Source organism: Ptiloglossa arizonensis, chromosome 7 (assembly GCF_051014685.1).
Source record: "Ptiloglossa arizonensis isolate GNS036 chromosome 7, iyPtiAriz1_principal, whole genome shotgun sequence".
Taxonomy (NCBI): domain Eukaryota; kingdom Metazoa; phylum Arthropoda; class Insecta; order Hymenoptera; family Colletidae; genus Ptiloglossa; species Ptiloglossa arizonensis.
Genome location: NC_135054.1, coordinates 1,877,431 through 1,903,699, shown reverse-complemented (window position 1 = coordinate 1,903,699; position 26,269 = coordinate 1,877,431). Strand labels below are relative to the sequence as shown.

At 33.0% G+C, this 26,269-nt stretch overlaps 2 protein-coding genes across 3 annotated transcripts in view; both read right to left on the bottom strand.

Annotated features, from left to right (window-relative positions):
- Srp54k (signal recognition particle 54k) overlaps positions 1–25,527 on the bottom strand; it is a 31,961-nt gene extending 6,434 nt beyond the window's left edge. Inside the window, exons 1-6 of one of the 2 annotated variants that reach the window (XM_076316174.1) lie at positions 25,188–25,527; positions 18,499–18,640; positions 16,479–16,655; positions 16,082–16,311; positions 3,824–3,974; positions 890–1,038 (exon numbers count right to left, since the gene is read on the bottom strand). In XM_076316174.1, coding sequence (XP_076172289.1) covers positions 890–1,038; positions 3,824–3,974; positions 16,082–16,311; positions 16,479–16,643 — 695 coding nt within the window. In that variant the 5' untranslated portion in view covers positions 16,644–16,655; positions 18,499–18,640; positions 25,188–25,527. The remainder of the gene's footprint in view (positions 1–889; positions 1,039–3,823; positions 3,975–16,081; positions 16,312–16,478; positions 16,656–18,498; positions 18,641–25,187) is intronic. The other variant, XM_076316173.1, reaches the window with a different exon arrangement.
- LOC143149099 (uncharacterized) lies at positions 10,288–13,189 on the bottom strand. Its single transcript, XM_076316175.1, has 2 exons — positions 11,766–13,189; positions 10,288–10,415 (listed from the first exon to the last, which is right to left on the bottom strand). Exon 1 carries the CDS (start codon positions 12,876–12,878, stop codon positions 12,540–12,542), a length of 339 nt encoding a protein of 112 aa, XP_076172290.1. The 5' UTR covers positions 12,879–13,189; the 3' UTR covers positions 10,288–10,415; positions 11,766–12,539.
- Positions 25,528–26,269: the final 742 nt, after the last annotated feature.

The following is a 26,269-nucleotide window of genomic DNA, read 5'->3' as shown; positions in this document are numbered from 1 at the left end:
TGTTGTATGCAATCTTTACTGTATTTACAGTTAATAAACCAGTATAGAAATTGGAGAATGTGTTACATTTTAAAATACATTGAGGTATTCTATAATAAACAGTTTTTCGATTAAATCAAAACACCTACAACGAACGCGGGGAAATAAAATCTTCAATAATAATTTAAGAAAAGGAGCAACAGCTATGAGACGATTATAAAGAACTTTTATCTTCTAAAATTTGTTTCTTAAAAACAAATTTTCACCAAATGTAATGAAGGCTCGGTCTAAAGTATAGTATCGCATTCAGACGGGAATGGAAGAACCCCAGAGGGAGCCTCATTTGATTTTAGCAAGTAATGTACGCAGTAGTTTTAATTAACTTATTCAGTTGTTTTAATTCCTGTGCTCGTTTGTTGTATGTAAACATAGTTAGGATCACATACAACATTTATTTGAAAAGGATGTACTAACGTTCGGCGTATACGTTATTCTGACATACAAAACGCAGTATTTAATTGTTTGAATCACGACGCACCATATTTACTGTAAAAATATAAATCTGATTCTGCAATAGCTTCAAGAGAAAACTACTATTTTCTATTTAATTTTTACAATTTCAGTTTTTAATTTTTAAATTTTAAAAAAACATCTTTAATGTGTATTTTAGTAGCTAAAATGTTTCTATTAAAATTTAATCATGAAAAAGGGTTAGAGAAATCGGGCAAGAATTTGGTTTTCAATGTTTGCTCTTTAGTATTTCCAAATTGAGTTACAGTATTGATACTTGACACAAATTGTCAATAACTATCCAATGGCTGATCGTAAGTCAAATTTGAGTTAGGACACTTGATCTTTCCATTTACCTATAGCATTCACCAAAACTATTTTAAGGATTATAAAAACTTACGCTGAAAGAGCACCTCCACCTTTCGCATGTCCATCAAGTTTTGTGATAATGATAGAACCAACATTAACACGTTCTTTAAAAGCTTTTGCTTGAGCTTCACAGGCTTGTCCTATTGTTGCATCCATTACGAAGATGATATTATCTGGTTGCTAAAAATAATTTTTCTTTAAACTTTTTTTACGCAGAACATTTAAAAACAGAAAACTAAGGAAATTGTAATAAAGGATCAAAGCGCAAGTCACTCCAAATCATTAATCTTCAGAAACTAAAATTATTAGAGTAACTCTCGCTTTCGAATGGCTATATAAAAACCATCAATTCACTTGAAAACCAATTATACAACGTCTTTTATCTCGAGTTGTGGTCCAGCCTCGCGTGTACCATTCGACCCAGGATGCAAACGGGATACATTGACAATGAAACAGGAATAGCGAATGAGCTTTGGCTTACACGTGGTTGGTTGGCCGAAATTTCAAGTTAACCATGAATAGGATTTACACAATTTTATATTCTTCATTACATTTTGGTAAAGTTTCCTGATAAAAATAAATTCAAACACGATCTTATTCTGTTTATTTTTATTTGCATGTAATCGAAAATTGTTCAGAAACGCTTTGAAGTATTGGTTACTCGCTCACTGTTACTTCACTTTATCTCATTCTCGGTCTATTCCATTTACTCTCCTCGTCGGACAATACATACAAGCCTTGACATCAGTTTGAGTCAAGAAAGTGGCACATTTTACTGTAACTAAAATGCAGCTACAACAACGCACCCTAGGTCTAATTAAGATGATCACCGGCTTCTTACAATATGTATTTGGTAACTGTTTGATTCTAACAATATGAAACTTAATTTTCCGGTATCCGGATCATTCGTGATCCATTCTTTAAAACTTTGTTATCTTAGAATCGAATCATGTGTTTAGATTATGTTGAACCACATTACTCTTGTATGTGGTTCTTCAAGAGTGTAGGACATAGGTTTCATTATTTAATGATCATAAATTTAAATAGAGTTTGTTATTGTTTTGTCTAGATCTGTATTAAGAATACTTTTAAGTTTCTTAAATATATGTGAATAGAATTATGTAATAAGATTCCATACTCGCGACTTCGTACATTTATGAAATTTGTAGTAATTACAATACATTAAATGGTATAACATCAACTGAATGGGCAAACTTCTGCAGACATATGGATAAAGTAGAAAAAAAGAAACTGGCACAAAGATGCTTTACTAGAAATTGCCGTAGACAACAGCAACTCTTCGGAAGATTTGTTGAGTAAGAAAACAAGAAAAATTAATTTAATTTTAATACTTATCCTTAACAATTATTATTATGCAGAATTTATTAGAATCGTATTGCAGAATCTCGTGAGAAATATATTTGTTCTATTGCTAGTTAATATTATAAATTAAGGTTTATGCCAATGTTACTTTATCACTGTATCTCACTTTGTCACGTTTTGTTTCGTTCACGTTCTTTGTTACGCGGCAGACTTCTAGAACTGCCTGACTTACAATTAGCAAATAGTGACATTGTGTCTGCGTAGGAGAGTAACTGTTACGGCACAAATGATACAAGTGGACAATTCACATGTTTCCCGTGATCGCTTTAGCTTATGGGGACAATGCCTACATCTCATGCGTCTACGATACCTGAAGTAATGGTGTAGCATTGCGATAAATTACAAGATAACATAACTGGTAATGCCCACCCGATGTGGTAAGAAGAAGACCTCACTATAGCTTAAACGATATGACAAGGATCAATGATGGTTGAACGTCTCAGTGAGTGGTTCTTTTGATTCCGTTCACTGGTCTTATTTCCTGAGTCAAAAGTAAACAAGGAGGATGATACCATTCTACATACGTTGATCCATAGGAAAAATCATTGTAGTGGCAGTGTAGCCTACATCTCGAGCAGAACTAATTCTCACGGTGTTAAGTTACGGAGTAAATATATCAACTTGTGCACTGTTGTAGTCAACAGGTACGCTATGGATTTGCAATCTGGCACAGTACTGATAGCTCTGCAGTCAAGTGTGGTGATGCGGACGTGCTAATTAGGGCCTATGAATGCCGTGTCCGTTTAAACCTTCAAGATAGGCACGGATACGTTAAATAAATCTTGATGAAATGTAGTAGTGTAGTCAGATTTTGTTTAGTCGAATGTACATTGCGACAAAGATATTATCATTGCTTCAACATATAAGCGTACGTAAATAAGCGTTGAATCGGACGCATACAGAAGGTCCCATCTTTAACATGACAGACTGAAACGCGGGCAAAGAAGAAAGGGTAGCTTCAGGCTGGCCATATTCCCTTGATTTGACACAAATTTCTATAACCATATACTCAACAACGCAAAATTTATCCCAACGTTTTCGCAAAGCTAGTGCCCCGCTAGTTGAGAACAGATGCCTTATGGTATACAAATTAGATACAAGAGAGATTATTCTGTTCATTTGTACTACATAAGTATATTTACTTGACTTTCAATTATTATTTACCATTACGTTTTCGTGAGAAACATTTCGTAATAGAAGTAGAAATTTTGAAAATAGTAGTTTTTTGGAAACATAATAGTGTAAATTTAATGTAAAAATCGAATATAAAACTTTCAAAAAATAAACAGATGCAATCGTGGGGGACGTCACCTATGACTTGACGCCCGCTGTGAGTGTGAACATCGTGCAGTCCGTAATCTAAGATTTAAATATTCTAAAAAATAAACAACCTCAGTAACCGTAATACTGATAATCTTGCCATATTTAATTCATTAACTTTAACAATAAGTAATTACATTACAATATATGTAATTGTATTTTTTTGCGCGTAGTATCTCCCTCTAACAATTTACAATTAATTCAATTGTAATAATTGATCAATGTTTAGTAATAAAGTATTGATAAGAAACAAGTTACTTACAACTGCGTTGGCAACTTGAAGCATTTCCTCAAATAAGGACTCTTCTTGTTTATGTCTGCCACTAGTATCAACAATAATGATTTCATAACCTTCCTTTTTAAACATTTCCACACCATCCTGTGCTATTGCCACTGGATCTACTTCTGTATAACTAAATAAGACATTTTTACATTTATAAATATTATACTCATATTTTTGTATTATTACAATTTATAATCGGTCATGAAAATATTTAAATATTAGTATAGTTTTCATTTTGATGCTTTGTATTTTAAGTGAATATAAAATGAATAAAGTAAAGTATTATATTATGCTATATTACTGTATAGTTTCTAGTCAATGAAAATGTCAAACCGTTAACCAAATGCCCTTACCACTATTGCATTAATGTCGTTGAAAATACCAGACATACTTTAGAATATAACGCGCACAATATAATTTTCATTGTATGTAATTATTTAATTTTTCTATAGGAATATTTCATTTCTTATTCGGCTATACTCATTTTTACGAATTCATAAATTTCTTACAAGTCTAAAAGTTTATTATATATTCATACATTTTCTTGTAAATTTATTAAATATGTTGGAAAATTCTTATAAATTTATACATCATCGCTACATATAATTATATATGTATCGTATGTATCACTGGATTTGTTCAACATTTGAAATTGATAAAGAAAAAACCAATTCATTTTTTAGCTGCTGTACACATTATAGTGACTTTCATCTGTGTCATCTTTTTGAACAGTTCGTTACCATAATGGCTACCCACTAGCATCTCCTTTTAACAAAACTCTACTATAGCTGATCACTTGCTTTTCTCACATGGAGAACCGTGTACATAATTTAAATACATGGTAAATTCTTTAATTATTTCTATCCGCATTTATTCACTCACTAACGCTTTAGCAAGAGTATTTAATCTTTTAGCTGTTGCTTACGCATAGTTAACGGAGGAGCTTTTCACACAGGGGTATAACTACACGGTTAATTTCGCTGTAACTACAAGGTTAACGGGGGAGACTGGAGTAAAACGTTAAAATTAAAGTAATTAATTGATTTTCAGCAATTTGTTTATAATGTAAAAACTCTCGTCACTTAATAATATATATTTTTAAATTTCTCGTCACTTTTCATATATATTTTTTAACATTCTAAGATATAAAATTTTTTCATTACAATTTATAGACCTTTTGCACAGTAAGAAATGTTATTCTCCATGAACCTTACAATCAACGATGTGCAGTCTTTTATGTTATAAAATAATTGTCGAAAATCACTTTTATTTTAACGCCGCATATCCCCCTCGCGAATAATACTCTGACGGTGAAAAAAAATCGATTTTTTTTTTTTAATTTTCTTAAAGTTTCAAATGTGTAGAATATTACGTCAAAGTGATAATTCGAAATTCGAACATTTAACGAAGTCATAGCGATGGATATTGGAACAAGTCGTGTCACGCAAAAAGGCTTCACGGACCGTGGACCACGTACCATACACCGGATGAAACGAAAATATTATTTTAAGGCAATATTTTTATGGTTGCAAGAAAAAAGTTTGATTAAATGTATGATATGATATGATATATGATGAGTCAAATATTTGCTGAGTTGTGGCTGAGTGTATTGTGAGTGAGTAACTTGTAATTGAAATGTGAATAACAAGTGATCGGGAACGACTTGAAGAGATTGAAATCGAATGTTTATGTTAATCGGTTACATCTGAGGAGAGTTTTTAAGAATGCACGAAGAAGTCTGAATGTATGATAGATGAGGGAATAAATGCAAGTTTCGAGTATCGAATTATTAACTTTTAAACTGTTTTTTTCTGCAATCAGAATTATAAATGGTATAAAATACAATACAAAAAATATAATGGTAACGTAAAATTCACAGAAACAAGTATTTGTGATCTTGATTCTCGTAAAAGAGATTTTGTGTAATTATTCGCCACGTGAGTTATATTGAACTTCATTATTTATTTTTTCCGATTTTTTTTTTCCATTAGTTACACGCATCTTGAATGTACCTTTTTTCCATTCCTAACAAACTTCAAGAGAACTGTGATACGATACTAAGAAACTCGTGGCCGACACATGGAATATAGCTGCAGTAGAATCGTTAAATAACGGTAAGTATTTCTTGTAAACGGAGAACATATAGGGAATCCTTAGATCAAAGAAACTTTGAAAGAGAGTGATTGAAATCAAAGACCAATAACAATTACAAAACATGGAACGAGTGGGCCGACGAAAATTATGCTACGTGGACCATTGTGTCTATTATTGAAATACAGCGGTGATAAAGACCACTGAATGAGTTATGCAATCTATATGAGAGAAAAATATTGATGATTATATTAAATACTGATGAAAACCCAACGGAACGAAGGTTCTAAGGAAACAATGCGTCCAACTAGGTAAACCTGTAAAAGATTTTAAGTTAGAAATGTACATTTTAAAGAATATGGGGCAAGAATTCGTCTAGAATGTGTGAGTATTAGAGTTTCGGCGAGAATTTGACTGTGAATGAAATAAGATACGCGCTCAAACAAGAGGAACTGAGAAGAGCAAAAAGAAGACAATGTGACGTTAAGAGATAACAAGGAGGTAAGGAAGGTGGAAGAGAATCCCCAAATGGGATATAAATTGCTATAAATATGGAAGGAAAGAACTTGTCACTAACATTCGTCATGAGAGAAGGAAATGTTTGAATTCTTAAAGCTTTGATCATATCGCAGTAGAGTGCAAAAAGAGTAAAAGTTACGGACAAACAAGAGGAAGAGATCGTCAGAGTGCAAATAGAAAATACGTCAGAAGAAGAGGGTACAGTCATGGAAAATTGTATGGAAAAGAGATACGAACAACTGATGAGAAAAAGTGATGAGAGTGTGTGAGAAAAGACGCCTCTGAATGGCTCTTAGGACTCCGGCTGAACAAGTCATCAAAATCATTTAATGGTTAAATAGGAAAAGGAGGGATGTGACACTGATCATTAAAGAAGACAAAAAGTTAATGTTAGAAGGAATTGGAAAGACGTAATGTAGAACTCAGAGGTAAAAAACAAAATTAGACTAACAAACGTCTTGTGTGTGAAAAATCTAAATAAAAACTTATTCGGTTGCAAAATTTATGCTGCAGTGTATAAAAATAGAAGTAATGGATATTATGTGAATTCAAGAATATTGAAAGAGGAAAAGATAACAACAACGAAAAAAAAATTAAATATGAATGAAGATTTTATCGAGGGTATGAAAAAGTTAAATGTAATAAACCAACGGTGTGAGGCGTGTAGACAAGGAAGAACGTGTATAAAACTACACGAAAAAATGAGAGAAAAGGAGACCTTTTGCATACAGATTTAATTGGTTTAATCAAACCATTGTTAAGAAGTGGAGAGAGGTGCATAATAGACGATGATTATCTGAAAGCTACTTTTGTGCCACTATTCTATGAAAAGAAAGACATAGAAGAGGAACTGAAAAATTGATCATTGAAAAAGAGAACGAAATTGAGATACGATTGAAGGTGATCAAGTCGAATAATGGGGGAGAGTTTGTAGGCAAAAAGTTGAAAAGAATGGTTGGAAGAAAGAAATATAAAGCTACAATTGCACATATGAAAAACATAATTAAATATAGCAAGTACGATAGAACCCCGTACGAACAATGAAAGGAGAGAAAGCCGAACATAAGTTACATTAGAAGATTTAGATGCGTATCATATCTGTTAGACACAGAAGGGATAAAGAGAAAATTCAAATCAAAAACAACAAAAGGAATACTTGTTGATTATATAATAAAATAACACTTATAGGGTGTGTGTAGGCAAATACAGTGTAACATCAAATTCGACGAAGAAAGAAATGAAGTTGACCTACCACGCGATAAAAAGGAACGAAATGGAGAGAGAATTAATAACTTGGTATTTATTGGGCTAAACAACGAGGGTAAATCTATGGAGAAGGGGCAAAATGAACCATATAAAGAGGATACAGGAGGAAAATAACCTGAAACAAGAAGATGGAGGAAAAAATGAAAATATTGAAGATGATACACAAGCAGCAGAGATACAACCTCGTGTAAAGAAGCCGAAAAGAAAGAAGGGAATGACAAAAGACGTGTTAGAAATACGCAGATATGGGAAAAGAAAAGAACGAAAGATGAGGAGAGCAACCCAGGATTAGAGAGATTAACAGCCAAAATCGAGCGATGATAACAGTGGATAAAGAAACTCCAAAACAGATATTTAGACGTGATAAAGATTAGAATGGAATCAATGAAGAAACATAAGGTTTGGGATACAGTAAAACATTGAAATGAAAAGAAAGTTGTAAAGTGCAAGTGGGTGTTGAAAATTAAATAGGACCCATTCACAGAAGAGCAGCGATTCAAGGCTCACCTTGTGACTGTGGAATGAAGTAAACGCCCAGAATACAACTTCGATAACACTTTCGCCCCTGTAACGAGAATAAAAATAATAAGAATCCCCATAAACTTATGTATGGAAAAGGAGAGAAAAGTTAAATTATATGATGTGAAGACAACTTTTCTATATTGGGTATTGAAGGAAAAGGTGTATATGGAGCAGCCGAATAAATCTAAGGAGAACCACAACACTGTTTCTATGCAGAGAAAATGTATCTACGGTATGCGACAGACAGGAAGATGTTGACATCAATTTATGACACAGACATTGATTAAAAGCGGTATTAGTCGAACAATGGAGAACTCGTGTTTATTTTTGTGAAGAGAAATGTGAGTTCATGTATTATGTAGTGCATATAGATAACATAATTCTAATACCAAGTAATGATGAAATTGAACAGTATTACATAGTAAAAATAGTAGAAAGCATAGATATAAAAAACTTAGACGAAGCGAAAAGTGTAAAGAGCGTGGAGATTGAAGAAAAGTTTATTGTGATTCATTTGCATCGACAACATTACCGTAGCGGACAAAAGTTTAAGACGATGATTTGTAAACTGGATTACAAACATCTTATACGAATATTGTTCTTGTATTCGGTTTGTCTCTTTCGAATAACATAGCTGTATTGCTTGACCTTTGAAACCTCAGAACGTCAGTTGTTAAATATAAACAGTGTAGAAGTTACAACAGTTAGTTATCGCTGAGCACTTGTAAACAGTGGACATTAGTTTAAGACGATCTGTGTAAAACGTGAGCATCGGTATAGTTTTTGAATATTTTAGTTCTGAAATGTCAAAATCATTGTTTAGTGTGCCATTTATTGCTTAAAATTCATTTAGGTAGGATCAGACTATGGGCAAATCAAAGGATTTACTTGAGAACGAAAGAGAACAAATCGGAAGGCTGTGGAAGCAAAGTAAAACGATACACAAATTAGTGCTAGAACTGTTAAGAGAAGATTAGAAGACTTTAACTTAAGAGGACGAAAACTCCAAAAGAAATCATTACTGAGTTCTAGGAATCGAAAAAGATGACTTGCATTTGCTAAAGCTCATAAGCATTGGACAAGTAATGATTGGTAAAAAATATTGTTTTCAAACGAATAGAAATTCAATCGCGATTGTTCTGACAGAACACGGTACGTTAGATGTCGAATTGGCGAAAGTTTGAAAACACAATGCGTTTTAAAAACTCTTAAACAAGATGGTGGAAACGTTATGGTGTGGACGTGTTTTCCACGAGATGCCCTAGATCCGGTATGTTGTGTCAATGGAATTATGAACGGTTTTCAATACATGGACATACTCAAGAACACAATGTTGCCTTTTGCACGTAACAATATGAGTGACGATTTTATTTTTCAAGATGATAATGATCCGAAACACACGACTCGTGTTGTGAAACAGTTTTTTCAAGAAGAAAATATTATCGTGCTGACCTGGCCGTTGGAATCACCAAACGTTAGTCCAATCGAAAACTTGTGGAGTATCATAAAAAAGACAGTACAATATTATAAACCGAACAATTTAAATGAACTTTACTCTAAAATCAAAACAGCTTGGAACAATATTACGGTAGATGAATATAAAAAATTAATAGATTCTATGCCAAGATGTGCCGAAGTGATAAAAAATAATGGATATTGGACAAAATATTAAATTTAAACAAAAATTGTGTATATTTTTTTTACCAAAAATAAATACTTTTTGTGCAATTTTAAACTTTTGATCGTCAAAATATTATACAGATTTCGTTTCTTTTTTTGCATTTCGCTACTGAGCAAAATAACAAAATGAAATTTTTCTTGTATATAAAATAAATAAATAATTAATTTTTTTATTTTGTCTTAATCTTTTGTCCGCTAATATATATATATATATATATAGAATGTTTCAGAAATACATGCTCATACTTCAGGAAATGAATCAACAAACTAAGATAAATAAAAAATGCCCTATTTACGTATACATGTCCTACATATCTTAATTTTATAATTATAGGTGACAGAAGAAAATGTTTAATATTCCAGACTCTCGAACAGGATCCATGGAGAAGCCCACAGGGGATGGTGTTGAATAAACTTCAAACTCAGACACTCCCTGATCATCGAGAGTCAGGACTCCCAATTACTCAAAGACGTGGTTGGCGTTCTTTCTCCCCTGAAGAAGAGAAAGCCACGTCCCGTGATGGAGCCGAACACCTAGTTTGCTAAGCCAAGGGTTGCAGACCAGAAGCTGGCCCCACCATCCGGAGACTCGAGGCGAAACATACCGCCTTGGGTCCAGACGGTGCACAGTGATTCAAAGCAGGAAAAACGTATAATTTCTTTAATGCAAAGGAAGGAGCGTTTTTTAATAAAATTTCATAAGAGGATAGTTGAAGTATCAAAATCAATACAAATGTTCGGAAAATATCTTAAACTTATGTAAGAAAAGTATAATATGGAAGTTGGGGTATAGAATAGATGCTACTTTTAGTAGAAAATATAATATCAAGATTGCAACTAACTGACAAATTTAATAAAGAAAAGTTTTAATCATTTATTTATATACATAAAAATGAAATATGTAACATAGATTAAATCAACAATCTTATTATTATTTTCAATGGAATACAAATTTCACAAAAGTGAATTTTTAATTGATTACAATTAGATATAACTTTCTTGAGAAAACTTACATTAATGTCAGACTTACTTCTGATTATTCAATTACCTTAGAAAACATAACTAAACAGATTTCAGCTGTATAAAGTTGCGAGTTTGGTAATAGGATTATTTTTTCTGACAGTTGTCAGAAAATGTTTTCAGTAGTCCAGATAATGAATAATACTGTTACACATTTATTTAACTGTATATGTTTTAATAATATTTTATTTTACTATCGAAAATGAAAGATTTTTAAGTGTAGCAAATTTGTTCTTAAGAATATTAGAGGAGAGTAGGATAATTATACATACAAGGGTAGTCCCAGAAGTACCTGACTTGACGTATAGATATTATAGTTGTTTAAAAATAATAACTAAGAAAGAAAGTACCGACCTTATAAAGCTTAAGTTTGAAGGTTGACGACGGTACGTTGTTTAGCATTTGTTTGGCAGCTATCAATAGTGAACGCTCTCAGTGAGTTTGTAAATATGGAAAAAATTGGTTATCGTTATATAATACGATACTTTCATTTGAAAGGCCTCACGCCGACCGATATCAGAGCGTATCTAAATTCTACTCTGAGGGAGTCTGCTTGTTCGTTTAGAACAGTAAAATATTAGGTGGCAGAGTTTAAACGAGCCCGTACGAGCCATCAAAACGAACATCGCAGTTGTCGACCAAATCAGGTGACTACGCCTGAAATGGTGACAAAAATCCACAAAATGGTATTGGATGACCGTCGACTGAAAGTGCACGAGCTAACAGGTATGGTAGACATATCAAAAAGTGCTGTATATCGCATATTGACTGAAAATTTGAACACGAGAAAGCCATGCGCAATATGGGTGCCGCGATTACTCACAATGGAACAAAAACAGCGAGGTGTTTGGCGAGGTCTCACAGCAATCAAGCCGAGTTTTTGCGTCGATTCGTAACCATGGATGAAACATGGATCCATCGCTTCAGACCTGAGACGAAGGAACAGTCAAAACAATGGACTGAAAACGGAGAAGCAGCTTCAAAAAAAGGCGAAGACAGTTCCATCTGCAAGTCATGGGGTCAGTTTTTTGGGATGTGCGTAGGATAATTTTCATTGATCATCCTCCTGATTATCGTCCAGTTTGCGTCCAGTCTCTCTCGATCTAGACAGTCGCCCAGAGTGGGGTACTAGGACCTCTACTATAAAACCTCGAGTACGACACCGTTCTGTGGCTCGAGGGCCTCCCAAACGGCGTCAGTCTAACGTGCTTCGCAGACAACGCATTGATGCTGGTGGTCGGGAACCACCGGAAGAGTGCTATTCGGTGCGCAGAAGAGGATACTCAGCACATCGTCGAACGGATTAGAAGGATCGAGTTGCAGGTGGCGCACCATAAAACCGAAGCAGTGATGATATACACACCTCGGTAAAAGCCCCCTTTGATTAGGTTAAGTGAGGCTGACATCGAAGTGAAGTTCCAGATGAAATATCTGGGGCAGGATTCTCGATAGCCACTGGCGTTTCGAGAGTTATTTCGGATCGCTGGCTTCGTGGTTGAAGGGAATAGTTGGCACTCTGAGCCGACTTCTCCCCAACTTGCGGGGTCTGAGCAATCGTGTTCGCCATCTTTACACGGGCATAGTCCAGCCAGTGGACTTATAAGAAGCCCCCGTCTGAGCAATAGGACCACGTTCTACGAGACGGCGACCGTCTTCTTACAGGGATTCTCCCGCGAGCGGGTGGAGGACCTAGCGGGGCGCGAGGTCCTCCAAAACCCTCAAACTCTAGGTCCAGTGGTCCATGCTGCTGCAATGACAACAGTGGCTGGCCCAATTCACATGGAGCTAGTGGATCGTCGAGCCGGACCAGCCATTCCCACTGGGCACAGACTTTGGTACGCTCATCTACCGCACGGTACAAGTGCTGTCCGGCCATAGTTGTTTCAGACGGTACTTGCACCATATAGGGAAGAAGATGACGCCGCGGTGCTAGCATTGTTCCGCGAACGAAGACGCGGGGCAGTATACCCTCGAGGTGTGCCCCTTCTGGGCGAATGAGCGTGGCGGTGTGGTTATCTTCGACACCGCGGCGAGGGCGATGAGACTGAAGGAAGCTTGCATGTGAAACTCTCCTCTCCTTTCTCACCCATCACTCACAGCACAGTAACCCGCACAGTATAAGGAAGAGCACTGAAAATCTTTCCGCTGTCGGTCGGTAGTATCTCTCTCTGATTGTGCGAGGATGATCACCGAAGAGGACTAAATGGGTAGGTTCTGCACCCAGATTACCAGGTGGGAAATCCTATACGTCCTAGGACATTACCCCATGGAATCAGAAAAGTCTGAAGAAGCTCCCCCCGCCCTCGCGAAAAAAGAAAAGAAAAGTACAACCAACTTTGAATTAAATTAGATTTGTTATACTGTTTATTCGTTTGATAAGTTCAAGGTTGAATGTAATATCAGGATTGGTAAAGCTGTAAGTATTTCCTAATAACAAATGTCGCGCAGTAATGTCTGAAGCCATAAGTACAAGTGGAAAAGAGACGAGTAGCAAGTACGTAGTGATAAAAAAAAGCATGGGAGACAATGTGTACGGACTAAGAAGTCGGATTCTTATGAAATTAAATAGACATGTATAAAAATTTAATATAGAACTGTAAAAACTATGTTTTTACTTTGACTCATAAAAGTTTACAACATGTTGTATTATAATTGTACAAATTCTAAGCTAATATTACAAATCTTTTATATACTTAATATACTTAGTATACTTCATATACTTTATATACCTGTGCGTAACTTAAATATTGTATTATAACTGTCAATATTGTAAGCTACTATTGTAAGTAAAATATTGTATTATAATTATTAATATTGTATGTCAAATAATATAAATTGAAGGTAATATTATAGATTGATAAAAGTATTAATTTATTACGTGGTTTTTTTCGCAAATGTGATCAGTATTTTCTTAAAAGAAGTTATTTCATTATAATATTGATTAGGGTTTCATAACGCATAAATTAAATAATAACTAATAGCATTACTATTTTTCTATGTAGCTTTTCAAGACTATTATATAGCTCTTTGCAGTAATTGCATACTGCACAAATCCATCATTTTTCCATGTAAAAAATTTAGAGTTTCTCCTATTTACATTGACTCGCGAAAATGTTCGAATGCGTACAAATGAAAAGTAAAACAAAGTGATGCTCGTGTTACACTTAAATAGGAAAGGTGCCTACTATTAGATACCAGTATTAGGCTAGTACATTTCAAGTCAATCGAATTTCATATATTGTAGTTATCGAAGAAAGTATTCATACGCCAATATGTGCTCTACTTTGAATACCAATATTTTTTCTACAGAACATTAACAATAAACATAATAAAATATAAGAAATTAACAGCTTTTAAGTGATATATTGTTTCATTAAAATCGAAACATCTTGATACAAATTACATAAAATAATTCTTAACGTTTACGGAAACCAACGGAAAAAAAGTATTCATACGGATGCCATTTATCGATAAAAAATTTACAAACAATTGAATGGGGAGATTCCTGATGTGCACTTGCTTTTGTTTCTAAATGTAGATCACATTTCATTCTGGTTTACTTCTTTCATAATGGTACTCTTAAAATGTATGCGAAAAACAGAGGAATAATCCATAAGAACGAAATATTATAATAGATCTTTATAAAAATAATAATTATTAAATAACAGAGATGAAAGATTTATGGTTAGAGAAGTCAAAGAAAATCCATCACAAGCATCAAAAGTGCTCCCAAAATTGTCACGGAATTAGGAGTAGTTACTGAAAAACGTGTTTGTTATCGTGCATTTTATTTTATTTAAACAAAATGCATCATCCGTAATCAGAGTTAATTTTCAATTCGACGGAATAATAAATCATCTGACGCAAAAGTGTTAATATAGAGCAAGATACACCCTCTTACGGTACGATTCGGCTACGAAAAGAAGGCACAGCATGTTTATATCTTCGCTTCTTAATCGCAAACAAGAATCGCCTTTGACCGAAGACGTTTACAAAAATCGACGGCGGTGATTCCAAGTCTGAGAACGAATTCGTGTATTGGTGTAGACTCTCAATAAAGTGTCAAGTATTCATAAACAGAAAAATTTGCTTACGGTTTAGGTATTACTGGTGTTTCGATAAGTTGCTCGTAATGAAGAAATGAATACAATTTAATGTGCGTAATAATCATTAATATTTTGAAAATTATTTATAGCAAAAAGAACTAATTTGAATTTATTAAAAATAATATAAATCCGTTTATAATCATTTCTGTCGAGATAAATTCTATATAATTACAATTTACACAAAAACGAGTTATAATATTTTTAATAAATATAAATTGGTTCTTTTCGCTCTAAATAATTTTCAAAATATTAATGATTATTACGCATATCAAATTATATGCATTTTTTCATGACGAGAAACTTATCGAATCAATGATAGTATTTAAACAGGAACGAAATCGTTCTGTTTATTAATAGCTAATATTTGATTAGAAGGCTACGCCAATGACGCAGTATTCTATCTCGCTCAGTCTCGCTACGGTCGCCATCTTCGGCCAATAACAATTCTTGCTTGCGATCGTAAAAGCGGCAATAAACTATGGGAGGAGCGAGGATGTAAACACGCTGTACCTTCTTTTTGCAGCTGAATGGTATATCCGTACAGTAAATCATTCATAACTTTTACATAGATAATTCGACTGACTTGAAATTTTACATGTACTATCCTGAAACTTATATCTGATGGTACTTAGTTATAGTATTATCTTCAAAACTTAAGTATACATTATTATCTTTTTTTTTCTTAGTTTTCATTTATACACGTTCAAACACTTTCGTGAGCCACTGTAAGTGTTTATAAAACAATGCGCATTAAAATATTACGTTCCACAAAATGTTATACTTTCATCTCTAACTTCATGCTTTCAACTTTCATCAAAGTTACACAACCAACCGTCTACAGAAATCTTTGTAAATAACATTTTACAAAAATATAACTGTTATCTACAACGTACAAAAGCATATATCTGTTAACACGAGATCCTTGTCTGTTTATTTGTTTGTCTCTTTATTTAATCAATATGAACGAGATGAAAGAGAACATTTTTCTCGAAACAATATTTTCATAATCAGACATAACGAAATGGTAACTCACCTCCCATAAAACGGAATTCTAGCTTTCGTTGCATTTTGTTTTATTTGATCGTAAGCACCAGCACGGAAAGTATCAGCACAAACCAAACAGGCTTTCCAATTTTTCTTCAGATAATGATATGCAAGTTTTGTGCAAGTGGTAGTTTTTCCAGAGCCTTGCAAACCAACAAACATAATTATATTTGGTCGTCCTTTCACAGGCTGATAAGCTTTGACTCCTGGATCGATCAACTGCAACAAATAAAAAATGTAGTTAAAAAAAATTCTTCAAATTAACAAAGAGAAGTTCTTAGCTATCCGCCTCTGATTGCTTTGATTTTCAAATATGCTATAAAGGACCGAAAAATGAAACATACATGTTTTCTTATTATAAATATAAGTATAATTATTGAACTTACCTTTACAAGTTCTTTAAAGACGGCACTTTGTATCATCCTCCTTTTATTAAGACCTCCAGCCATGTCATCGAAATCAATAACGAGACGCACATTCTCTCTTAATTTCTTAACAAGCCTTATGTTGACATCTGCTTCCAGTAATGCAGCGCATATTTCTTTTAGCATAGAATTAAGAACCTATAAATAAGATAAATTATCTTTATCTAAAGAAGTAAAATATTGAAATAGTGTTGTTAAAATGAAGTTTGAGTTCTGAGTTTTAAGAGCTTGAATCACGACTCGAGGTGTAAGAATTGAAACCTGCAAGGCTTGGATCTCCGAATGAGTTAGGCTTTAATCAAAATATTATATTGATTACCAAATTCAATATTGACTAATTTAATTGAAATAGACTTTGGGTAACAATCTTCCATATTTCAATCGCAATGGAAACAGTAACAGAATTGAATAATAATTCAAAATAAAAGAAAACAAAATTTATTGAATATTCCATTCATACTTGGAACAATATCGAGGCAGTTATAAAATATAAGATGTGTAACGAAACTACTCGACTATCAAAGTTGCGGTATCCAGTTATTATTCAAGCACTATTAAAATATATGTCTAAGTTTAAAGAGAATATTCTTCTTAACAAATGTGAGATTGCCGTGGAAATAAAACTCAATGTATATTTATCATATCTAAATGATTTAACAGAGTTTACTGTAATTTTAGATACGTGTCTAAATAATAATTATTATTTTCTTAAAATAAAACAGCCGATATATATATGATTTGAAAGCTTAAATTCATTATTCACAAATGCGCAATTTTTGTTTAAACAACTTTTTTCTAGGTCTCATCATTTTCGAAATATCGAGGAAAATGTTTTTTCGCCTTCAACTTTGAAGGCTGATTTCACCCCTTAGATATGGGGGTGAGTATAGTTAAAAACTATACTATATGTAAGTTTCATCAAAATCGACGATTTACACTTGAGTGACGTCCCTTGTAAGTAGCATTGAAATGTTTTAAAAGGTGTTACTTGAAAATTAATTGATACATAACTAATCTTAATATAAAAACTATTCGTATTTATAAAATGTGTGCGATTTACAGACGTGTACTTATAGTTTAAATCAGTGATGAGTGAATCTTTGTTTTGCATTAAGCCAAAATCGAAAACCTAATATTCTCTACGGGCCGTAACGAACGCAGTGTTAAATACTTAAATATACTAATATAAAATATTTAATTTATGGAATGGAATTTATTATTTTCGAGAATGAAATGTTTTCTTAATTCCTTTCTTCCTCTTCTTCTCTCTTCCTCTCTCACATGCACACGTATGCACACACATACACACGCATGCACATGCATCTAAACACATACATTACGTTCCTAGAATAATTATTTGCTTAGGTTTCGAACGAACTTGTACCAAGAAATGTATTCAGAAATAATGCAATTACTTTCATATACTGTTAAAGTACAATTTGTCGTACTTGACGTAAGCAAATGACGATTGTATATTACATCATTTATTTCGACTAGCTGTCGCTTGTTTTTGTTTGTTTTTCTTTATTTTCGCTATATCATCGAAAGCGAGTATTTTTTAAATAACCTCTTATTGTGTGCTTCATATTGATAATAAATTATACTTTATTAAGTATGAAATTAAGTATACGCTAAAATTTTTACGCTTCAACTAAATAAAGTGCTATGTTTCTCGGGTGGCGGGTTACTCTTCACTAGTTTAGATAGTTTACTTAAAATGTTACATATTACTTTCTCCAAAACTATTAAATATAAAGACAATATCGTTTTTGACATGTTAAACCTTAATTGAGTGCAAATTGAGTATCAATGCTTGCCCCAAAGGAAACTTGCAATGGCAAAAAATGCATGCGAAAATTATCAACAGCGCGTTCACGCATTTCCTATGTCATATAAGAAAAATGTGAATTAATGCGATTTTTTTTTTTATGGCAGATAAGCGGCTTGGAACAACGGTCCGCTGATTAGCGATACATACTACCTTCGTCAATCAGCCTTATGACATTTCTTTTGGTCAAATATTATTGAATTTGTTGGGAAGTCATGTTCCGCTGTAATCTTTTCCTTTTTTGTCTCCCTGGGTGACGTCCCAGTTTTTTTCCGCAAAACTTTGCCAACATATTCTACAAGCAAAATTAAGAAAAAAAGTGTTATATAAACATAAGCTCTTAAATGATTTATTAAGAAGTTATAACAAAATTACGAAACAATAATGAACTGGTGTTTCATCGACACAACACGCATAGTATCGATATCTATTTATATTTACGTAAACTATAATGTTTACTTGCTGAAATTGTTGATTTCGTCGTTGACTTCTGCTGAAATTGATAATATTTAGTACGCTGCAGAACTCGTGTCAAATTAAGTGATGCCCAAACCTATGAAAGCGAAAGCTTATACAGAACGAAGTAACACACATGAAGAGTTAGTTGAAAGGGTTAATGACGGGGCTATTGTTTTAGATGCCAGTTCTGCATCCAAAATAACAGACGCTATTTCGAAATGAATTTATGAGTCCGTCAAGAAAGCAGTCCATTATTATTTTGTATTTTGTTTGTAATTTTGCTTGCAGAATATGCTTATAAAAACACAAATAGATTTTGTTTAGTTTAGTTTTGTTTAATTAGTTAAACATAAACGGTGTTTATATAATTACAAATAGATGCGGACAATGTTTTTGTACGCTGTGTCAACTAAACACCAGTCCATTATCATATTATATTTTTTGCTATAACTTCGTAATAAATCATTTACGAATCTACATTCATATAGCACTTTTTTCTTAATTCTGTTTGTAGAATGTTATGCAAATATACAAAATTTCTCGGAAAAAGATTGGGACACCCTACATACGTTTATTATTTTCTCTTCATTTTCCGTGTGTCTCGGTTTGTTAGTCGGTCGTATATAGTGCATACATGTAAAATGCCAGCGAATAGTTGTGTGTGTGGGTGCGCGCGCTCGTGGATACAAGCGACTTTTTGCGGGGAGTCGTAACGGAGCGAAAGTTTCAGCAACGCGAGGATTAGCCGACAGGGCCATTTTAGCACACTTTATGTTAAGGAGTGATTTTTGAGAAGGACATTTATTTATGTATATTTGAGAAATTTATAGAAAGATCGCGAATCATCGAAAGTGTTCCACGGCGCGTGTACAGTTTTCCGCTGACTTAAAGTCCTGCAGCAGAAATACAAGAAAAGTGGAAGGGGTGTACCTATTCTCACGCACACATTCAATTCTAGTTCGCTATTTGTCGTGGCAGTTACAGAACAGGTAGACTGAGCGACGAAGGAGGTAGCGAGATAGAGAAAGATAATGAGAAACACGCGGCAGGCAGAGTCCCATTGGCGTAGTTCTAACATATTACTATTATACATTGGTTATACCTAATCAGGGACAACAATTTTTGCTAGTTTTTTACAATATGCTAGGAAAGCATATAAGGTTATATAATTAGTAGTAGAAGTAAATAAAATTCTGTTTAGGAACAAAAATAATTTAATAAAAATATAATTTAAAAATAAATAAAAATGAATTTTTCATTCATTTCCAAAGAAATTATATAGTATGCAGTGTGCAGCACATAATTGTCGCCACGATTTTTCAGGCACTTCCAATAGTCTGATGAAAAAATGTTTCAGACAAAAATTAATCAGTTTCTAATCAGCTACAAATTTAGATATAAACAAATTTTTCCTGTTAAATATTATAATAGCTTTCATGTGTTGATGTACGGACGAAATGTATCCATTGCTTTCTTAAAAAGATGTATACTTTTTTTTAAGAAATATTTAATTTTCTGATTCTTATTATTTTGTTCGCTCTATATTTCTTGTATGCGGTAATAGGAATGTCAAATTTGAATACCTTCGGAACAGTGTTCTCTTGGGAAACATGGCTTGATACTTTTTGTGAAAAATAACTAGAGTTAAGTCGGATTATGTCATACAAATGATTTGATTCCATTAAGGAAAATTAATTATATTTCAAAAGTATCTTTATTATTCTATTTATAGAAAAACTGTTAATATTACATAATATTCTTTTCTATATTAAATAACTCTTATGAGATAAAATAGACATTTTATGCATTAAACATACGCATGAACGAAATCACAGTAGTTTATAGTCTCTAAGCTTTATATTCGTATACTAGGTTGTTCAATAACTTTTGTCGTTTCTTCCATTGTACAAAAAATATTATGATACTTGAACTTTGAACAACTGTAAATATACGAATGAGTCGACAAATCTACATGAAACTTCACACATGTTCATTAAACAGTAGTACCATCGTTAGAAGAATAAAACGACGAACCTAATAGTTCCATTTCTTATCGAACGACAAAACTTATTGAGCAACCTATTACATATTGCGGAGGAATGTTAAGCGTTCAGGCAGGTTAACAACAATACACTTTTTTGATAATAATAATAATGTAAAATATATTTAAGCATGAAACTTTCACTGTACAATCCACACGTCTTGACTTTCTGACCACGATGGGGGCGCCCATACAAGGTGGTGTTGAACAAACTCCGCCCATGGGCGTCCCCAATCACCGAGGGTCTCGACCCCTCGCTCCTGAGGGACGTGGATAACTCGCTCTTTCCCATAATGGATAACAGCAAACCACGTCCCTCGGCGGACCCGACCACCTGGTCTGCCGAGCTGGGAGTCACTGTTGAGGAGCTGGCCGTGGCCATCCGAAGGTTCGGGGCGAAGAACACCGCCCTGGGTCTTGACGGTGTGCCCGGCCGGGTCTGGGTCTTGGCCCAGGGCGTTCTTGGAGATGGCCTCCGGCAACTGTTTGATCGCTGCCTGGAGACCGGGCGATTGCCCTCTATCTAGAAGATGACGCGAATGGTCCTCTTTCGGAAATAAAGAGGACCAATCTATCTCCTCAGCAATGCGGGCAAGTTGTTTGAAAGGATGCTGGCAGCCCGCATCGTCGAGCACCTGTCGCGGGTGCCAGTTCGGGTTCTGGGAGAGCCGTTCAACGAACAACGCCCTTCATCGTGTCACGGCTAAACCGTCTCCCTGGGTGAAGTGGCACTACACTCATTATCAATGCCTTTAATACCCTACCCTGGGGGGCAATCAAACGGGGGCTCGAGGAACATCGAGTTCCAGCTTATATAAGGGCAGTGGTCCAGGACTACCTCCGCGACAGGTGGATCGAGCATCCGGGCCGATTCGATATGGACTTAATACTTATTAAGTATTGGTGTACGAAAATTTATATATATAATTGGTCAAGGTAACCAGCCGAATATAATACTGATAATATATGTCGTTGATATATTAATAGCATCTAATGATTTGGAGATATTAACTGAAATGAAACAGGTACTAAAAGGCAAATTCAGAATGAACAACTTGGAAAAAGTCACCAATATATTAAGTATTCGTCTAGAAAGAGAAGACAATACTGGACGGATAAGAATAAGCCAATGAAGGTACATTGAGAAAATACAAGATTTGGTATGGAAGACTGCAAACTGGTTCTTACACTTTTAATACCACATGAAACATTTAATCATACTACCACGGAGAACAAAGATATGGACAACATCCCATATCATGAGTTAATCGGTGTATTGACATATTTATCCAATGCGACTCATACAGACATCGTGTATGCGACCAATACCCTCAATAAATTTAACACAAATCCAGCAATGTATCATTGGAAAGCAGCGAAGCAAGTACTAAGGTATTTGAAAAACCCTAAAGACTATGGAATAACACATTCACAAACCGACAAACAATTAAAGATGTTTGTTGATTCTGACTGGACCAGAAATAAAACTGATAAGAAATCACGCTAAAGATACATAGCAATGTTGGTGAACGGACCTATAAATTGGGAGCCAAGAAACAGAAGTCCATGGTTTTATTCACTATGGAGGCTGTATATATGGGACTTTCAGAGGCAGCGAAAGAAGTAATATATCTTAAGAAACTACTATTAGATATTAACTTGGGTAAACTAGTGAGCAATGAAGTAAGTGTATACTGTAATAATGAAAGTACAGTACAATTATATAGAAACAACATATTTTATCATAGAAATAAGCATATAGACACTCATTATCATAATATTAAAGAGTTACAAGAGAATGGGGAGATTAATGTAAGGTTTGTCAATTCCATTGAAACGATCGTGGTCATTTTAATGAAATCATTATTAAAAGTAAAATTATTTAGGTGTGTCAAACTGATAAGTTTAGGGAAATAGTCATAGTATTAAGGCAAATTTCTAAGACATAAACACGTGATAAGAAAGAGGAAGAAAGAGAGAGAAAGAGAGAGAGAGAGAGAGAGAGAGAGAGAGAGAGAGAGAGAGAGAGAGAGTGTGTGTCCTTTGAGTTACTCTAAGGAGTTGTCAAGGCATTTTACTATTCTCTTTCATTTTTGCTGTATCCTTACTTCTTCATTGCTTGTTCGTTGTTTACAATAATTATAAGTAATGATTCCTATCAATAAATTCATTAATTGCATTTCTTTTAATAACAAGATCATAATAGATCATTAATTCGTTTGTCAAATTATCTGTCAACCCATCTTTTTTGCACATGTACACTCTCTCTTCTGAATTACTTTGTCTCCGTAAGATTTAAAATCAACTACAGCTTTAAATGTCTTCTTGTTGGCAATCTTCTATGTAATTCATATACATTGCAAAATACTCTTCTTGCAATAAACTGTTACCTCAATGTTTCCCACAAGCTGTTGTTCCAAAATACATGAATACAATCATGAGTCTATGTCGTTGTAGTTTCTTCATTTTAGAAATTGTTTCTTTTGCCTCCACTTGTTGCTGAAGCTTCCCAGAATTTTTTTTTGTATAACATATAATACGTATATTGATGTAAAATTCTGCTGCCCAATGTTTTGACAGGAACTCTTTTTTTACTTTCTCTATTATTTTCAAATGTTGAGGTCCCATCAAGTATGTATACTTTTTTCTTGACACATTCGACATTGTTTTGTATCAAATCTAGTTCTATTCAACTAAATGTGTCTTTGTCAAATCTGGTGCTTAGTATATTGTACTTTATTTCATGCAAGCCATGTTTCATAGGCTACAACAATATCTTCATAATCTTTTCACTAATTTCATTAAAATTTACAGAGTATAACTGAGAAGTTTACAAGTTCATTTGCTTTATACTACCAGACATCAAAATATAATATAAAATATAATTGACCTATATCATTTAGGATTTACAAGAAAGTACCTGCAGTGATCATGTCAATATATAAATATGTACAACCTACTTACAAATATGATTCACAACATTATAATGTTGAAATTGGAAAACTATATTTTATTAATAATGTTATGGGCACATAAATAAATAATAAATAATTAAACAATATTAAAGTGAAATTTACTACAACTGCCCAACTCCTTTTGATGAAATACACCCCCATATCAAAATACTTCCACTGCCTTGTTTTATTATCGGATTTAAATTTATACAATTTAACTCTTCATTTCGTTTACACCATACTAATTTACGTCCATCACTACTAAATATATTAAATTTACTTTCATCGATGAAAATTGCATCATTCCGTCAAGTTTCTTCTTTATGAACATATTGCTTTAGAGAAATTAATCTTTTCTTACAATTTATCTCGTTCATATATGGTTTCTTACATGCCACTCTACCATTATATCCAGCTGCTTTCAACACGCAGACTATTGTATCATCTGTATGAAGTTTCTTTCCTATCTCTTAAAATACTTCCAAATTTAACTTAGAACACTTCAACTAGGATTCACTTTTATTTTTCTCAGAATAATGTTTGTCTTGGTCATTAAGATTTGGTAGTCAACCTTTCTGAGGAACTGATTCAATTTAATCCTTGTCATTGTATTTCCGTATAATATCAGCCACAATACTCTTATTTAAGTTTAAAAGACTACAAATTACTTGATTCATTTTTCCTTTTTCTTGGTAAAAAATGACTGATTGTTGTACGTCAAATAAAATATTTTTAATTTTTTGTTCAATATTTAAAATTTCTGATTGATCATAACAACTTTTGAACAGCAACTAAGATTTTGAAATATGAACTCCATACTATTTAATATTATATTGATAAACAAATGGCTTAGATGTATTGTTATCCGTAAGAAATACGTAAATAAGTTATATGTCAGAATATTTTTGCCACGTTACATTTCAACATTAGATATATTGTTATCCATAAAAAATGTGTAAATAAGTTACATGTCTGAATATTTTTGCCACGTTACATTTCAAGATAATTCAGTTTATTATTTGTTATTATTTTAAAATTTATGTTACTATAAACTATAATGAATGTTCTAATACCAATACATTAATTATTAAAAATTAATCCAAATTTACTATCATAAACAATCGAAATCAACAACAACTTTTTGAATAGTATAATGTTCGAATATTAATAAGAACTACTATATGTCTTATACAAATATTTTTAGAATGCAATAATCAGATATCACTTTATGTAATATATATTGTTATTCATTTATTATAATACTTATAAATTTGTATACATCACCTAAATAAATTCTGTATTTCCGATACTTAGAATTTAATAGCTCATAAAAAAAGACAAATATGTCAAAATATATTTTGAGGTTGTGTTCATAAAGGAATACTTACTTCTTCATTGATAACAGTTGCATTGCTGAGAGATCGAAGTGCAGTTGTAATTTTACGACCTAAATCCGCGAGAACCATTTTACTATCACTATCTAATTTTTACGCAAACAAAATGATGAATTAAATTCGCACAGTTGTTATCCCAATTTTGCCAGCACACTTTGATGACACATTCGGCTTTCAATGCAGAATGAAACTAAATATTTATATTTACTCAAACTTTGAAATTTTTTTATGGTGAAATTGTTCAAAATTCACTTCACAAAGGATTGTTGTCAATAGAGTATTTCTATTTTGCACACAATATAACCCGTTAAACGAAATGAAAAATATAGGTTCATGTTACGTCAGGTTCAGTCATTGATAACTAACAACAGAGTATGAATAACACATAATCCTAATTTAAAGATGTCACTAAAATATTATTTACTATGTTTTAAAACAACTGACAAAAATTTAAGTTACATTTGAAAATTTGTACATATCTACTTTCTTGCTATTATTACCCATAAATATTCAATTATTTGTATATTACATTAATTCTCATTGTATGATTTTAAATTACCAGTATTTATATTATTTTCAAATTATAAATCGAAATTAACATACAGTGTCAAAATTCTAATTCAACTTAAAATACATAAAATATGTACAAATATGTATAAAAGGAAACCTAATGGAGGTCATCTAAAGTATAGTTCAACAATCTAAGAAACAATATAATATAAGAGAACAGTATCAATTATTATAGCTATAGCTTTAGATTTTTTCATAACAATATTTTAAATATAATTCTGCATTAAAACTTGAAATCTCACAATTAAGAAGCTTTTGTTAACTTCGTTGTAAAATACAAGGCTGTTACTTCTGTTTTCATAATATTAAATATTAAATAAAAAATATTAGACAAGAAAGTACTAAAAAAATGCAAAATTAATTACAATTTTGATACTTAATACATACCTTAAAAATTATATGATTTATAAGGCTTCTATTTTGCACAAATTAATTTAATTTTATCAAAATTATATCGTATATTTCTTAAAAATGGAAATAGTACAAAAGTTTGTAATTATCAAATA